Source organism: Chiloscyllium punctatum, unplaced genomic scaffold (genome assembly GCF_047496795.1).
Source record: "Chiloscyllium punctatum isolate Juve2018m unplaced genomic scaffold, sChiPun1.3 scaffold_347, whole genome shotgun sequence".
NCBI lineage: Eukaryota > Metazoa > Chordata > Chondrichthyes > Orectolobiformes > Hemiscylliidae > Chiloscyllium > Chiloscyllium punctatum.
Window position 1 is genome coordinate 132,257 of NW_027310081.1, and position 18,024 is coordinate 150,280.

Sequence of the window (18,024 nt, forward strand, 5' to 3'; positions counted from 1 at the left end):
TCTGGTGACCACATTATGAGAAGGATATGACTGTACTCGAGGGGGTGCAGAGATTTCCCAGCTTACTTCCTGACCTGGAGAGTCTGAGCTATGAGGAAGGATTGGAAAGGCTGGGGTTGTTTATCTTGGAGCAGTGAAGGTTGAGAGGGGACCTCATAAAGGGCCACAAGATTATGAGGGGCAGAGAGAGAGTGGACAGGAAGGTATTTTTTCGTGAGTAGAGAAATCAATACCCAGTGGAAGAGATTGAAGATAACACAGACATACAAAGATAGAAACAGAGAGCAGGAGTAATGTTCAGGTTAGGGTGCGGGTTAGGGTTAGTGTTCGGGACAGGGTTAGGGTTTGGGTTTGGTCCTGTGAGGCTGCTCTGTCATTCACTATGATCCTGGCTGATCCTCTCCCTCAATGCCAAGGTGGGATTAGCGTTGATGATTGGTACAAGTCGTTAAATGCTGTTCATGTCATTGAGCTTCTGATTGAGAGATAGACAGAAGACAGAGAGAGAGACAGAGAGAGAGAGAGAGAGCAAGTGCACGTTGTGAGATTGAGTGAGAGAAGGCGAGGCATTTAACTGCTGCCCCAGGACTCAGTGTTCCAATGTCCTGGAATAACGCCTGCTGCAGAGATTAGTTAGAGAGTGACTGGAGGGAGAGAGAAAAAGATGGAGTGAGGCAATGAGAGATTGAGGGCACGAGTGAGGAAACAAGTTGTGATGGAGTGGAATGGATGATAAGAGAGAGAGAGAGAAAGACAGGCCAACCAACACAGAAGGAAAGGGAGATCAAAGGAAAAAGAGGTAATAAGTCAATAAACAACAGGATTATATTCAAGCGAAAGGTGAAAAGAGATAGAAGGGAAAAGGATGGGAGTAACCAGGGAAGGATAAGACAGAGAGACAAAATCAGGAAGTGCGAGGAACTGACATGTCTCTCTGCCTGATGCCATTTACATACTGAGGAACACCCAGTCAGACTCTCACAGGCTGCAGCTTTATAAAGCAGAGCCCTGTGAAGGGAGAGTTTATCAGGAACGAGACACAGCGACAGGAGCACACACCATGATTTCACACATCCAGCTGATCTGGCCCCTGGCATTCTGTGTCGCAGGTACAAATCTCTCTCCTTCCACCTTGAATCTTTAGCTGCTCTCCATTTCACTCCAGTTCCACTGACTTGTGATTGAAGGGAAAATGCTGAAACCAGAGGAATGCTCAGTGTCTCCAACAATCTCTCATTTGACAGTCTCTTTCTGTGACAGTTCTGACTTCACTGTGTTTCTCTCTGACCCCTCAGGTATCAGTGGGGACATCATCATGACCCAGTCTCCCCCGGTGCTGTCAGTGGGACTGGGCCAGACTGCAACCCTCACCTATAAATCCAGTGAGCATGCCAGTCGTGATGTTGAATGGTACCAGCAGCGGGAAGGACAGAAACCCTCTCTCCTGATCTATGATGCAACAACTCGATTCACAGGAGTCTCCAGCAGATTCACCGGGACACAAGTATCCAGCACACATTTCACCCTGACAATCCGCAACGTTCAGAATGAGGATGTCGCTGATTATTACTGTCAGCAAAGTAGGAGCTGGTCTTGGCACAGTGATACACAGTTATATTAAAAACCTCAATACACATAGTCCTGTACTGACACATCCCACTGCTATTTATAATATATAATAATGGACACACAGTTCCACCTCCTGTACTGACACCTCCCACACTTGTATATACTTAATATATAGTAGAGAACACACACATACAGCATCTATATTGACATGTCCACAGTTATAGATAAATGGAACTGAGCAAATTACCCCATGCAGGGATTGTCACTGTCCACTAAACACTCCAGTCCCTGTGGTGTCCAACGCACGCTGAAGGCCTCAAGTATCCCTCTTACATTCCATGGTCACATGTGAAGAGCAACTGCAAGATTTAACATCAAAATACAAAGTTCACAAACCTCCTGAACTCATCTGGACTCAACCCAGAGAGAGAGAGAGAGAGAGAGGGAGAGAGAGAGAGAGAGAGTGTGTGTGTGTGTGTGTGTGTGTGAGAGAGAGAGAGAGAGAGAGAGAGAGAGAGAGAGAGAGAGAGAGAGAGAGAAGAGAGAGAGAAAAAAACTGAATGAGAAAAAACAGAAAAACATGAATGACAAAGAGAAGTTGAGAGCAAGTGAGAGACAGAGACAGATAGGGAGAGGGTGAGAGTGACAGAGGGAAGCAGAGAGCAGAGATTTTTGTACAGCCTCTGCACTGGGAGCTCTCACTGTGGGACACGTTCGGTAAAGGAACCAAGCTCAGATTGAGGAAGTAAACCTTTTTAATACAAAACTTGCTAAAACACAAATGCTGAAATGTTGAAGGTGTTAGTGGGGAGCTGCAGTAAATGAAAGGGTTTATTGAGGAGCACTGTGTCTAACAGGGTGTCCAGCCGTATTTATTTAGTACCATTGCCTCCTTTAAACAGCAAGATATAAGTCAGTCAGTTTTACTCACCGTGTGGAGGAGCTCTGTCCATTTGCAGCCTGTGGTCCCATTCCTGCAGCATGCAGTGAAATCAGTGAGTAGCCTCCTGTCAGTCTCAGTGTGACAGACACGGGCAGACTTTGATGTGAGCTCTGGATCCCTGTCCCAGTCTCTGATCTCACTGACCTCAGCAGCAGCAGCAGCAGCAGCAGCAGCAGCAGTACAGTGAGACACCGAGCTCCCACTTCCCCCAGCTTTAACTCTGCTCAATCACACAATCACAGAATTGTTACAGTGCACACGGAGGCCATTCTGTCCATCCTGTCTGGACCAGCTCTCTGAATGAGCAGTTCACTGAGTGTCATTCTCCTGCCTTCTCCCTGTCACCCTGCACATTGTTCCATTTCAAATAACAGTCTCATTCCCTTGGGAATGTTTCTAATGAAGCTGCCTCCACCACACTCTCAGGCAGTGCATTCCATACTTTAATCTCTCACTGGCTGAAAATTTTTTTCCTTGTCTCACTTCTGCTTCTTCTCCCAATTACTTTCGATCTGTGGCTCTCGCCGTCGATCCTTTAATGAGTGGGAACATTTTCTCCTTATTTAATCTCTCCAGACCTTTCCTGGTGTTGAATTTCTCAAACAAATCTCCTCTCAGCCTTCTCTTCTCCAAGGAAGACAGTCTGAACTTCTCCAACATACTTTCTTAAGTGACGTTCCTCATCCCTGAACCATTCATGGGAATTTTCTTTCACGACATCTGCAACATATTCACATCCTTTGTGAAATATAAACCTTGTCTATTCCCGTAGTCCCATTTGCCTGCATTTGGCTCATTTTCTGTCCCTTTTCTCTTCCCATGTACCTGTTCAAATGGCTTTTAAATGTTTTAATCATTCTCGCCTCTCCAACTTCCTCGGGCAGTTCGTTCAATACCACTCTCTGCCTGAAAGAGGGATAACTCAGGTCCCTTTTGAATCTTTCCTCTTTCACTTTAAACCTCTGCCCGCTAGGTTTGGACTAACCTATCCTGGGGAAAAGACCTTAGTTAGTCACCTAATCTATGCCCATTATGATGTTATAAGTCTCTAAAATGTCACCCTGCAGCCTCTGAGCTTCCAAGGAAAGTAGCCCTGCCTAACCAGCCTCTCCTTATAACTCAAACCCTCCAATCTCGGTGACATCATTGTCATCCTTTTTACACTGTTTCTATTTGAATGCTATCCTTCCAATAGCAGGGTGATTGGAAACATGGCCTGACCAATATCTTGGGGAGCTGTAACATAATGTCCCAACACCCATACCCGATGAAGGCAAGTGCACCAAAAGCTTTCTTCACCACCCTTTCTACACATGACACCAGGTTCAATCCTCTATGTGCCTCCACCCCTTGATCTCCCTGTTTGACAACACTCCCCATGGCCCCATAATTAACTGTGTAAGAACTGGCCTGGTTTTTGTACCAAAATGCAACACCTCGCTATTATCTCAATACATAATGTAAATGTACTCTCAAATAGCCTTCTTCACTGACCATGAAACCGCCAATTTTGGTGTCATCTTCAAACTCACAAACTATACTTCCTAAATCCTCGTTCAATTTGTTTCTATGAACGACGAACAATGATGAACCCGGAAACAATCCTTTTGCATGTCACAGGCTTACAGTCTGAACAACAACCCTCTACCACCACACTCTGTCTCCAACCATTAAGCCAATTTTGTATCTATTAACTTGCTCTCCCTGGATCCCATTTGATCTAACTTACTAACCAGATGCCCATGCAGGAAATTGTCAAAGGCCTTGCGAAAGTCCATGCAGACAATGTCTACCACTCTGCCCTCAGCTATCTTATTGGTCATATCCTCAAAAAAAATTGTAAGACACATTTTCCCACTGGCAAAGCCATGTGGACTATCCCTAATCAATCCTTGTCTTTCCAAATGCACTTAGAGCCTGTCTGTCAAAATCCCCTCCAACAACTTATCACTATCAGACTCACCGGTCTATAATTCGCAGGGTATTCCTTGCAGACCTTATTAAATAACAGCTCAACATTACACACACTCCAGTCTTCCAGAACATCACCCGTAGCTGTTGATGATACAAACATCTCCACAAGGGGCGTCACTGTCTCTTCCCAAGTTTCCCACAAAGTACTGGGATAGAGCTGATCAGGTCCTGGGGATTTTTTTTCTTCATGAGTTTAAAGAACAGATTACTGCACCTCTTCTTCTGTAATATGGACTCTTCTCAAGACATCAACATTTATTTCCCAAATTCCCTTCACTTCCATGTCCTTCTCAACCGTAAATACTGCGGCAAAATATTACATTGGTAACTCATTCATATTCGGTTTTAAAATAAAATATGAAAAATTCTAAGAGTGAAACATTGGAGGTGATCCATGGGATACGATCCATGATCATGACTTTAGGCTGGATTGTCCATTGTCTTTTTTCACTGTCCCCCTAAATCTTATGATACAATGATCACTCTTCCCTCAATGTCCTCTCACTGACACTTGATCCACTTGGATCTCCTCATTCCCAAGATTCAGTTACTGTCTCAGTTGATATTCTGACAATTAAAATCCCCTAATATTTGCACCTCTCTGTAAATTCCTTGCAGGTTTGTTCCTCGACATCCTTCCCACGAGTCGGTGACCGACAGACTGCACTGAAAAAACTGATTGCACCTTTTTGTTCCTTATCCTGAACCAAATCGATTCTGTCCTTGACACCTTTGAGATACCTTCTTTCTCCAGCTCTGTACCGATCTCCTTAATCAATCCACACCTCTCACCCTTTCCCCCCTTTCCTATCTTTTCTGAACACCTTGTATCCAGGAATATTTAACAAACAGTCCTGTCCTCATTTGAACCTCATCTGTTAAAGCAACAACATCAGATTTCCACTTGGTAATCTGCGTCTGTAACTCCCCAATCTTATTCCCACACTCCGTGCAGTCCCATACATGCACAGTCAGCCAGATTTAGAATTTATTGCTGGCTCTCTCTCACTCTGACCCTGCCTAAGAAGTTCCTATTCCTTATTCTGATGCTAACAATTTTTTCCAGGATTCTGTGATCCTTGATGTTCCTCCCTGATATTACTTCCTCGTTCCCACGGCCCTTCAATACTAATTTAAACCCTCTCCAACGGCACCAGCAAATCACCCCACGAGGAGCTCAATTCCTGCTCTATTCAGGAGCAACCCATCCAGTCGACAGAGGTCGCATCTCCCACCAAGTCATTCTGAGAGACCCAAGAATCTAAAGCCCTCCCTCCTGGACCACCTTTCCAGCCCCACATACACCTGCCTTATCCTCCTGTTCCTATCCTCACTTGCATTGGTCAATGGAGTAATCCAAATATTCCTATTATTGAGTTCCTGTTGCGAATTGCCTACCAAGCTCCTTAAAGTCTGACTGCAGGAGCACATCCCTTTTCTTCCTCTGTCACCGGGACCAATGTGGACCATGACTGCTGCCTATTCCCCCTCTCCCCTCAGGATGCTCTGCAGCCAGTCAGAGACATTCTTGACCCTGGTACCAGGGAGACAACACACCATTCTGGATTCCCATTTGCAGCTGCAGAAACACCTATCGATTGCCCTCACTCTCGAATCTCCTCTCATTACCACTCTTCCAGTCTTCCTTGCGCCCTCCTGTACAGCTGCCCCCCACCCGTGGTGCCAAGGACCTGGCTCTGGCTGCATTCCCCAGATGAACCATCATTCTCATCAGGATTCCAAACTGAATTTTTGTTGGAGAGCGGGATTCACACAGGGTATTCCTGTACTTGCTGCCTGGTCTTTTTGGACTATCTGCTGCTCCCCCATTCCCTCTGGCCCTGCATACTCTGAAGCTGCAGAGTGACCTCATCAAGAAACGTGCTCTCCACGGAACTCTCAGCCTCACGGACTCTCCGCACTGACACCAGCTGCTGCTCAAGCTCCGAATCCCGGGCTCCAACTGCTGTCACTGACCACGCTTCCTGTACTTCATGGTATTCCAGGAGCTAGGAAGCATTCTGAAGTTCCCACAAGGAACAGGATGCACACTCTCTCCACTTCGCAAAGTTCTGATGAAAAACAGCTCCAGCAGGGCTCACAATCCACACCTTTCAGTGTTCTGGGGTTTGGCAGTGTCTCTTCAAAAGACATCAGAATTAGGCCATTCGCCCCATCCAGTCTGCTTTGTTGTATGGTCATGTGTTTCTCAAGACCATTCTCCTGCCTTCTTCCCATTATGTTTGATGACCTTCCCAATCAGGAATCTATCAATTTCTGTCCTAAATACACTCAATGACTTCACCTCCACAGCAATGAGTTCCACAGATTAACCACGCTCTGGCAGAAGAAATTCCTCCTCATCTCAGTCCTAATGAGTTATCCGTTAACTCTGTGGCTGTGCCCATTGGTCCGAGTATCTCTGACGAGTGGAACCATCTTCTCCATGTCCACTCTATCCAGGCGTCTCAGTGTTCTGTAAGTGTCAATGTGATCCTCTCATGTCCTTCTGAACTCCATCAAGTACACATCCAGATATCTCAACCGCTCCTCATCAGACCAGGCTGTCACTCCCAAGGTCATTCTTATAAACTTCCTCTGGATCTCCCCCAATGCATCCCTCCTTAGATACAGGTCCCAAAACTGTTCAAAATGTTCCAAATGCAGTCTGACTTGAGTCTCATACAGCCTCAGCAGGACATGCCTGCTCTTATTTTCTAACTCAGTTGAAATGAATGCTAACATAGCATTTATCTTCCTAACTGCCAACTGAACATACATGCTAACTTTAAGAGAAACCTGAAAGAGGACTCCTAAGCCACTTTGTGTTTCAGAATTCCAAATTTCCCCGTTTAGAAAACAGTTTGAGCCTCTATTCTTCCAACCAAGGTGCATAACCTCACACATTCCCATATTGTATTTCATCTGCCACTCCTTTGCCCACTCCCTGAGCCTTTCCAAGTCCTTCTGCAGCCTCCCTTCTTCCTCAACTCTCCCTGTCCCTCCCCTCATCTTTGTGTCATCAGCAAATTTAGGGACAATGCCCTCAGTTCCTTTTCCCAGATCGTTAATATATAATTAATTGTTACATGAATAGCTGTGGTCCCAACACAGCCCCCTGCTGAACTGCACAACAAACCAGCTGCCAGGCTGCAAAAGATCCATTTATTCCCACTCACTATCCACGTCAGTACCGGGTCCCAAACCCCATGGGCTTTTATGTTATTTAGCAGCCTCCTGTGTGGCAACCTGTCAAAGGCCTTCTGGAAATCCAAATAGATCTTGTCCATTGCCTCTCCTTTGTCTAACTTGCTCATTAACTCCTCTTATTACTTAGAATTCCAGCTTCTCCCTCTCAAACTGCAGGGTTAATTCTATCATATTGTGGTCACTGCCCCCTCAGGGTTCACTTACCTTCAGCTCCCCAATCAGAGCTGCCTCATTACACATTAACAAATCCAGAATTACCTGTTTCCGAGTAGCTCTCCGACAAGCTGCTCCAAAAAGGCCTCTTGCAGACATTCCATGAATTCCTTTCCTTGAGATCCATTCCCAACCTGATTTTCACAGTCCACCTGCATATTGCAGTCCACATGATTATTGTAATAATCCCTTTCTTACATGCTTTTTCTATCTCCTGATTTATTTTCTGACCCACATCCTGACTCCTGCGAGGAGGCTGGTACATAACTCCCATCAGGGTGTTTGTTCCTTTGTGGTTTCGTAAGTTGACTCCCACAGACTCTATGCATTCCCACTCGATATTTCTTCTTGCTATCGATGTAATTTCAATTCTTCCTGACAGGGTAAACCGTCTCCTCCCATGCCCCACCCTCACACCCCTCACACATCTACCTATCATTAGAAACATAGAAACATAGAAAATAGCTGCAGGAACAGGGTATTCAGCCCTTTGAGCCTGCACCACCGTTCAATATGATCATGGCTGATTATGTAATCTCAGTTTCCCATTCCCACTCTCCCCCTATTCCCATAAATCCCTTCATCCTCAAGGGCCACGTCCCTCTTGATATATGTCTAACAAACTGGCCCCACCAGCTTTCTGTGGAAGAGAATTCCACAGTTTCACAACATCTGAGTAACTTCACCCTTAATCATAGACAGTGACCCCTGGTTCTGGACTTTCCTAATGTTGGTAACATTCTTCCAGCATCAACCCTGTCAAATCCCATTAGGATCTAATATGTTTCTGTGAGATTACCCTCATTCTTCTAAATCCCAGTGAGTACAAGCACATTTGATCCAGTCTTTCCTCATTTGTCCGTCCTGCCCTCCATTGAATCAGTCTGGTGAACCTTCGCTGGGCTCCCTCAATAGCAAAAATGTCCTTCCTCAGACTCGGAGACCAAAACTGCACACAATACTCAAGGTGAGGCCTCACCAAGGCCCTGTTTAATTCTGCAAGACCTCCTTACTCCAACACACAAATCCTCTCACTGTGAAGGCCATCATGCCATTAGATTTCCTCACTGCCTGCTGCACCTGTATGCACCCTTTCAATGACACCCAGCTCTCAGTGCACCTCACCTTTTCCTAAACTTGCACCATTTATTCATAATCTGTTTACCACCAAAGTGGATCATCCCACATTTATCCACAATATGTTGCACTTGCCAAGTATATGTCCACTCAGTCAGCCTGTCCAAGTCACCCTGCAGCCTCTTAGCATCCTCCTCACAACATACATTGTCACCCAGCTTCATGTCATCTACAAATTTCTAGGGATTGCATTCAATTCCTTTGTCGATATCATTTATGTATATTGTGAACAGCTGGGGTCCCAGCACTGATCCCTGCGGTCACCCACTCATCACTGCCTGCCACTCTGAGAAGGACCCATTTATTCCAACTCTCTGCTTTTTATCTGGCAATGAGTTCTCTCTCCATTTCAATACATTATCTCCAATACCATGAGGTTTAATGTAACTCACTAATCTCTTGTATGGGACCTTGTCAAAAGCCTTTTTAAAGTTCAGACACACAACATCCACTGAATTCTGAGGGAGGGTCACACAATCCGAAACGCTAACGTTGATTGCTCTCCACAGATACTGCAAGACCGGCTGAACTTTTTCATCAATTTTTGTTTTTGATATCCACTAATTTAGCCTTGTCCACTCTCAACTGATCACATCCTCAAAACCTTCCAGAAGATGTATCAGGTTTGATTTCCCTTTAGTAAATCCATGCTGACTTGGACCAATCCTGTCACTGCTTTCCAAATGCTCGGTTATTGTATCTTTAATAACTGGCTCCAGCATTTTCCTCATGTATAATTCCTCATTTTCACTCTCCCTCCTTTTATTAAAAGTGGGGTCATATTGTATACTGTCCAATCCAATGGAACTCTGTCAGAGTCGACAGAATGCAGAAAATGATCACCAATGTGTCCACTATTTTGAAACCCACTTTCTTCAGGACTCTGAGTTGCAGAGCATCAGGCCCTGGGGACAGATTAAGTTTTGATAGCATCAGCTTCTCCAAGAACATTTCCTGACTAACAAGGATTACCTTCAGTTCCTCCTTCACACTTGACCCTCTATCCCCTTGTATTTCCTTTCAATTGGATGTGCATCCCTGGATATTTAGTTCCCGGCCCTGATCCCCTTGCAGCCATGTCCATGCACTACAGGCTCATTTCCCTTGTTTCATATACTCGATGCATCGAAGTACAACCCTCTCAGTCATGAATTGACTGTCTCCTTCTCACAGTTATCTCCGTTAGAATTCATAGAAACCCGACAGTGTGGAAGCAGGCTATTCAGCCCAGACTGTCCGTCCAAAACGTATCACACCCATCCTACAATTCCCATGGATAATCTTCCTAACCTATACTTCTTTGTGACAATGGGAGGAAACCCAAGTGGACACGGGGAGAATGTGTAAATCCCACACAGACAGTCAGTTGGAATTGAGTCTGTGTGTCCGGAGCTGTGAGACAGCAGTGCTAACCACTGATCCACCATTCCACCCTGCGAGGCATCAAGTTCACTTCCTGATCCTTACCATACTCTCTATCCAATTACTTGGTCTGGATGATTTAATAAAATGTCCTGAGCCCCTACCTTCTTTAATTAGTTTAAATTCCTCGGAAGCTTCATTGACCTTGGTTTGTGTGGTACCACTTTGCCAACATTATTTCGAATCGGTCATGCATTAAGAGACAAAGCCTTTACGTTTGGTCAGTAATTGAGCTTCCCTGCACTTTTAGGTTTCCTCAGTACAATATGACATTCGTAATATTCTGTCCTTTCATTTTATTTCCTGGTAACAATCAATCCCATCACTACCCAGGAATCCTCCCTTCTCCTTTAACTTTCATTGTCTCATTTTCCATCCAACTGTTCCAGTTCCTTTCTCTTTGAATCGTATTCAGGCTGATATTTTTCCCTGAACAAATATTTCTCAAAATGTTCATTCGCTCATTGTTACTTGCTGTGTACCATTTGGCTTGCACATTTCCTTCATTACAACAGGGACCACATTTCAAACAGGTCCCACACTGTCTGCAAATGTCTTTGGGACAGTATGAATCCTTCTATTCTTTGGATGAACTGGGAGTCTTTCAGATGTGAAAGATGCCGTTCCAATATTGCACAGTTCTCCTCCTGAACTACAGTTACTGCTTTGTCCCTCTCTTTTGTGAAAACAGACCGGAAGTTTTCATGAGGAACCATTGCTCCATCTCCCACCACCGCACAGAAGTTCCCATCCTGCTCTCGAACGGCCCTCATACATTCCTTATTTCTCTTGCTCTTTTTGTGACAATAAAACATCACTGGGATTTTCCGGACTTCATTTGGACACATTTCATCCTGTCAGCTCTTTGCTTTCCTCAGGTCCTGGTAAATTTCACCACTGCATTTTGTCTTTCAGCCCACTTTTACCCAATCCCTGCCCAGTTTAGTAAAATGGTTTGTTCCCAAATGAAAACTTTTACACTTGTTCCGTGGTTCTCCATTTCCATCCCTTCTCTCAATCTCACTGAGTTCTGATCACTGTCACTCAAATGCTCCCCCATTGTTAGCCCTTCCAGCTGCTCACATCCATTCCATAAATGAAGGTCCAAAACTGTCCCTTCTCTTTCACCATCACCTTCTCAGGGGCAATTGGGGATGGGCAATAAATGCTCACCCTGCCAGTGACACTCACATCCCAAGAAGCAATTTTAAAAGTCCCTGTCCTTTTATGGAGTTTGTTAGGTATTGGCTGAAAATTTTCAAATGGATTGTTTTGCCAGTGAATGTTCAGAGTTGAAATCCCTTTGAATGGCAGGGATTAAAATGGTTTCTCTTGTCTTTCAGGCCGTGAAAACTCTCAGCCCAAGCTGACCCTGCTGCCCCCCTCCCCGGAGCAGGTCAATGCCAAGGGCACTGCCACCCTGGTGTGCCTTGCCAATCACTTCTATCCCGATGAGCTGGAGGTGCAATGGGAGAAGGACGGTGTAGTCATTTCGGACGGGTTTCAGACCAGCAACTACCTGCGAGCTTCGGACAGCACCTACAGTGTCAGCTGCCTGCTGACCCTCTCTGGGTCTGACTGGGAGTCCAACGCTCGCTTCTCCTGTGCCCTCACCCACGTGACTCTCCCCTCTCCCCTCAGCAAGAGCATCAGGAGATCAGAATGTGTGTAGAGTGTGTGAGACAATCCACAGAGGAGACACAACTTTAAATAGAACAGGGCTGAGCTGGCAAGACAAAGGTCATTGTCAGCATTGAATTTCAACTCTCTTCCTGCTTGGGATTGGATCAGAGACACGTCTGAGGTTCAAGGGTTAAGGCAGGTCATTTGGATCATCAAAAACAAGCTTTACTCTGTATCAAACCCCATGCTAACCCTATTCTAGGAGTGTTCGATTGAACAGTAAAGACTCGTGATGCCAAGTAAAACCTCTCGAAGATGTTGAAGACTGTCAGCTGTACAAAACAATGTGAACCTCAGAAGTCTCTGGTTCAGTAAACCAGATTTTCTTCCTGCTCAGCCTTCAGTTCCAATTTAAGGTTCTGTCACTGTTTAAAGGGACAGGATTCTTATGTCATTGAGAAAATCTCCACAAGTGTTTTCCTCAAGATCCATTGTGGCTGTGAATTTGTGCCGCTTCCTCTGTCTTGGCTGTTAATTGTAGTCTGTTTTCTGTTAATGTCCGTCTGGAAAAGGGAATAAACATGAAGAAGATTCAGCCTCAGTCTCATGTGTGCTTTGGGAATGGCGAGAGTTGAAACCTCAGGAAAAGGTGTGTGAAGTGTTAACCTCCACCTTCAAGGTCTGGAACGAGAGGGGGGAATCGAGGGGGTAATGAGGTCCCTGGAGCAGGAGGGCAATTCTACAACTGTGTCCAGAAGGGGTACTTTCAGAAGGAATGCAGGGCCACAAGGAATTCTTTGCCAATAAATGGAGAAAAGAAGGAAGGCAGGAAAGGACACTGGGGGACACAATAATCTGATGGAAATTCCCTCACCCATCCCTTAGGCACAGCAAGATCCCAATCCAAGAAATTCAACTCAACTGTTTGTGAGCCAGTGCCATTGGGAACCCTCTATTTACGAATATGACCAGCAGGCTCTTGTTACTCAGAATAACAATTCTACAGGGTTTGAGAAATAAATATTCTATAAATTAGTCCTGGTTTTTCTTTCCTCTTCAAATGGGACAGAATTTTCCCGTGTGTCCATAGGGTCAGATTGAGAATGTTCAGTCCGGGGGCATCTGGGAGTCACGGCTGGGGACGACCATCAAAGATAAACCTTCTGCTGTCATATTCTGTATCCCCTGGGCCATCTCAATGAGGATCATCCAGGGCTCAGGGTGGATTCTAGAGCAGTTCATTGTCCTGACTGTTGTGCTCCTCAGTCCACATGTGGCTCCAGCAATCTCAGTCCATGGCTCTAGTATCAGTGGGAACCATGGGGTTGAAATCTTATCCAAACAGACCCTCACACAGCGGGGAGGCTGCTGGTGGCTCAGAAACCCCTAGGCTTCAGTACCAGAATCCATCGTGGCGCTTTCATTCAAACACAGGATTAGCACACTGACACCGCATTCAGAGGACAATCCTGAGATGGGAAAAGTTTGGTTCTTGATTTCAATGTGAGGAAATAGGGGCTTGGTGTGTAATGTCCAGTCTGAAACTGGTACTTTATAATGAAGAATAAAAACTGTTGTTAGAATAAAGTCAGGTGTTGATGGGAGTGATGAATATCTCTGTGATCTGTCTCCAGAATCCACAGATGGTACACATCCTTCTGTCAGACCCTGAAGGCTGAAATCAGCTCCTCGACATCCTAAATTTCTCTATCTTTCCCAGAAAAGGTGACGTCTTCTCTGCCTCTCTGGGACATGACATTTTAAAAAGGGCTGTGGGAAGGCAACAGTTGACTCTCAATGACAAAGCCAATGGATGGGTGTGGAGCTGGCACTGTGAAATGTTAGGGCACAGAGGATGACACCAGAAGCAATGCAATGTTGTTGCTCTCTCCTTTGCAATTACTAAACTGGTAATAATTACTTTTTGCTCACAATTTGCCCCCTTGTATTCGATCCACGTGCCGTTCAAACAGATTACAGATTACAGATTACATTACAGTGTGGAAACAGGCCCTTCGGCCCAACAAGTCCACACCGACCCGCCGAAGCGCAACCCACCCATACCCCTACATTTACCCCTTACCTAACACTACGGCCAATTTAGCATGGCCAATTCACCTGACCTGCACCTCTTTGGACTGTGGGAGGAAACCGGAGCACCCGGAGGAAACCCACGCAGACACGGGGAGAACGTGCAAACTCCACACAGTCAGTCGCCTGAGGCGGGAATTGAACCCGGGTCTCTGGCGCTGTGAGGCAGCAGAGCGAACCAATCATTGCATTGAAATGATTCAGGGTAAATATATCTGCAGTGAATGTATAAAACTACAGAAACTCCCATTCAGGGAGTTTGGAATGAAGCGGAATTGAAAAAGCAGTGATATATCAGGCAGTGCCGGAGATACCTGGAGACTTAGTTCCAGAAGGAAATTATAGGCCTCAGGACTGCACAGTTCAATTCCACATGTACTAAGCGGCAGGAGGGTATGACCCGTGAGGGAGGCAGATAGGGAGTTGGAGAATACTGTGGGTCAGGAAAACCCCTCACTCTTCTAAACTCCAGTGAGAACAAGGCCAGCCTTTCCAATCCTTCCTCATCACACAGCCCCCTCATTCCAGCGATCAATTGGGTAAAACTCCTCTGAAACACCTCCAATGCATTTATATTCTTCCTTCAATAAGGAGACCAAAACTACGCACATTATTTGAGATGTGGTCACACCAATGTCCAGGAATAACTGAAACATCACAGTCTCACTTTCTGGTCCAATATGACACCTACTCTTACTTTTACCAGCCTTTTTACTGTCCATCTTTAATTGTCCTGGACAAGATGGTGCTGTAGGTAGACCCAAAATGTCCTTACGAAGGGAATTCCAGAATTCTGACCCCGTGATGATATTTCCAAGTCAAACTGGTGAATAACCTAGAGAGAACTTGCTGGGGTGATGTACCCATTGTATCTGCTGCCCTTATCCATCTTGATTCAAGTAATCATGGGTTTAGAAGCCGTTGTCTCAGGACTTTTGATGAATTTATTGCAGTGCATCTTGTAACTAGTACACACAGATGTTACTGAGTGTTGACGTGGAGGGAATGGATGTGTGTGGAAGTGGTGCCAATCAAACGGGCTAAAATTTGATAAACAAAATAATATAAAACAACGTAAAATGGAATAAAATAAAATGCTGCTGCTTTTTTGATAAAACATCACTGAACCCCAAAAAGTTAATCCTCCTCTTCCCACAGAGGCTGCCCCTGTTCCCTTTCTCCAGCATCGCACTTCTATTTGAGATTTGCAGGATTTTGTTTCTGTATCTGTTTTAATGCCATTGGTTACAGGAGAAGTATTGGTCAGAACACTGGCGGGCATTTTGTCTGAGATGATCGGAAAGCCCTTACATTCACATTGTTCTGAGAGGGCAGTGGTTTAACCAATCAACCAGCAGATGGCATCTTTGCCTTTGCCAGCCAAGGATAGTGCTCCAGTCTCTGGAGTGGGGCTTAAAACCTGCAGGTTCAGGTGACGGCGTTACCACTGAGGCTGTCTCTTCTTTCATGGGATGTGGGTGTCATTGGCAAGACTGGCAAACATTTGTTCCCCATCCCTAACTGTCCTGAAACTGAGTGGCTTTCTCAGCCTTTAAAATGGCAGGTAAGGGTCAGCCACATTGCTGGAGTCCTGGCAGAGTCAGACATCTACAACAGGTCTACAAGAACAAGGCCGTTCGGCCCAATAAGCCTAAGCCAGTCAAACATCCACCTCACTATTCTAATTCCATGTTCCAGCACTTGGCCTGTAACCCTATATGCCTTTGCATCACAGCTGCACATCGAAATACTTCAATGTTATGAGAGAGCTTCTGCCTCAACCACCCTTACAGGGAGTGAATCCCAGACAGCCACCACCCTCTGGGTTAAAATGTGTTTCCTTACGTTCCCTCTTAATATTCGGCTATTTATCTTTAATCTGTACACCTCCGGTCATTAATCATGACGCAACCCCATGTCACCAAGTCTCCCTTTATTGACACATGAACAGTCCTTGACTGTAATGCTTCAGAGAGAGTCAGGCACCGGAGGCTCGGGGTCTCTGACACTCAGCCTGTTTCTGTCAGCGAGTATTCTCCCGGTTATATTCTAGTAACGATTTGAGTTTTCCATGTGAAACCCAGTTGGGAATTTTAATGGCACTGAATCTTCCACACAATCCCACCTCTCTTGATGCTCACCCTTGTCTGGTTAATTCTTCCCATTTCCTTCTCCTCTCTGAGTTCATTCCATTTCAGTAAAGTCTGTGATAATTCCACGGAGAATCTGCACTAGAAACCGCCATAGAGAATCTCCCTTCCCTTCAACAGAAGGAAGGCCAATGTTTGCAGCAAGCCTGAACTGCGCCCTTGTGTACCTTGCCTGAAGGATCCCATGTGATCTGTCAGCCTCCATCCCAGCCGGATAAGCATCTCGGACATTGGAAGGAAATGCCCAAGGAGCAGGTTAATATGATGCAAAAAGCCTTTCAGCTGAAGCTTCAGTGTTTGCTCTCAGTGTGCATTATGACTTGCTCATTGCTCCCCTTTTACATGATAATGAGGAAAGAACTCTTGTTGGTGCTGTTTTCTTTTAATCATCTCAGAATATTCAAAGATGTGAGCACAGAGCAGTCACGTTCACGGACAAGATGGTGAGGTCCCACAGACAGTAAACGAATGACGAAACACATCTGTTTTGTTGGCACGAGTTGAATAGTGAGCAGGACACCCGAGGGAATCTTTCAGAATGGGATCTTGTCGAGCTCCCTGAGGTGTGGGTGGGGGTGGTCAGGGTGTGGTGGGGATGGAGCCTCAAATGATGGAGCCAGAGACTGTACAACTTTCAGCAGTGCACCACAGTCTCAACCTGGATTCTGTGCTCTCATTTCTGAGGTGGCTTTCAACCCGATGACCATTTTGACGATGAGGCAGGAGCATTGCCCATGGAGCCACAGTCAGTAACAATGTAAACTGTGTTGCTCTGAAAGCCTGAGTCTGCATCTCAGCTCAGAAGGATATCAGCTCATTCATCAAATCTGTTTCTGACCCTCTGCAGGCTGACCAGGCTGCCGGTGCCTTCCAACACTCCCATGTTTCCTGTTGTGCCACAGATCATTCTCCTGAGGGATAATTGTGCTCGGAGTCGAAAAGTGTGGCGCTGGAAAAGCACAGCAGGTCAGACAGTTGTGCTCAGGCTGACGACATGACCTTGCCCCTCTGTCAGATCCTCTTCAAGAAACCCATGGCTCACCACCGCCATCTCCAGGACAATTAGGGAAGAGCAACAAATAAGGATGGAGATGGGGACATGGAGCTTCAAATACTGATCTTTGCACTTTGGTGGCACGCTTTGATGTCTGTTTGTTAGATCTTTGCGTATAATTCGTTTTTTTGCTGATCCCACTGCTAATCCGAAGGACACTCCACCTTTCAGTCTGGCAAACCAGGTTCACCCATTTCAAAGCTCTGTTTCTGGGCGACGGTCCAGTCTTTGAAAGAGATGAATTCAAGCCTCACCAGTTTGTTCATTTGAATTGGATGCCATTTATTTTGACTTCTCCTGGGATGGAGCGGGCGTTGACGTGTCGGTTATTTGTTGCTCTTCCCGAATTGTCCTGGAGATGGCGATGGTGAACCATGTAATATCTGGGAAGCAACTGACAGGTCATTCCCACTGGAATGACTGCGGTTTTTTTCGTGGCTAATGGAAGGAGGCGTTACCCATAATCCTCAGCAGTACTTCAAGTACTCTATAGTTACTGGAAGCCAGTTGTTTCACTGTGCCCGCACAACACAAGTTGTCTTGACTACAATGTTGCCAGCATTGGGCACAGAACTGTTTTTGTCACAGGAGACAAAAGGTAGCGATGAAAGAACGGTTTTCAGAACGGAGGGCTGTGA

The 18,024-nt window shown here is 45.6% G+C and overlaps 1 gene segment (V, D, J or C); it reads left to right on the forward strand.

Moving 5' to 3' along the window:
• Positions 1-1,060: 1,060 nt before the first annotated feature.
• LOC140472486 (Ig kappa chain V region Mem5-like) lies at positions 1,061-12,192 on the forward strand. The segment is given in 4 exon segments: positions 1,061-1,109; positions 1,296-1,614; positions 2,282-2,310; positions 11,812-12,192. Coding segments are annotated over 4 exon segments (726 nt in total).
• Positions 12,193-18,024: the final 5,832 nt, after the last annotated feature.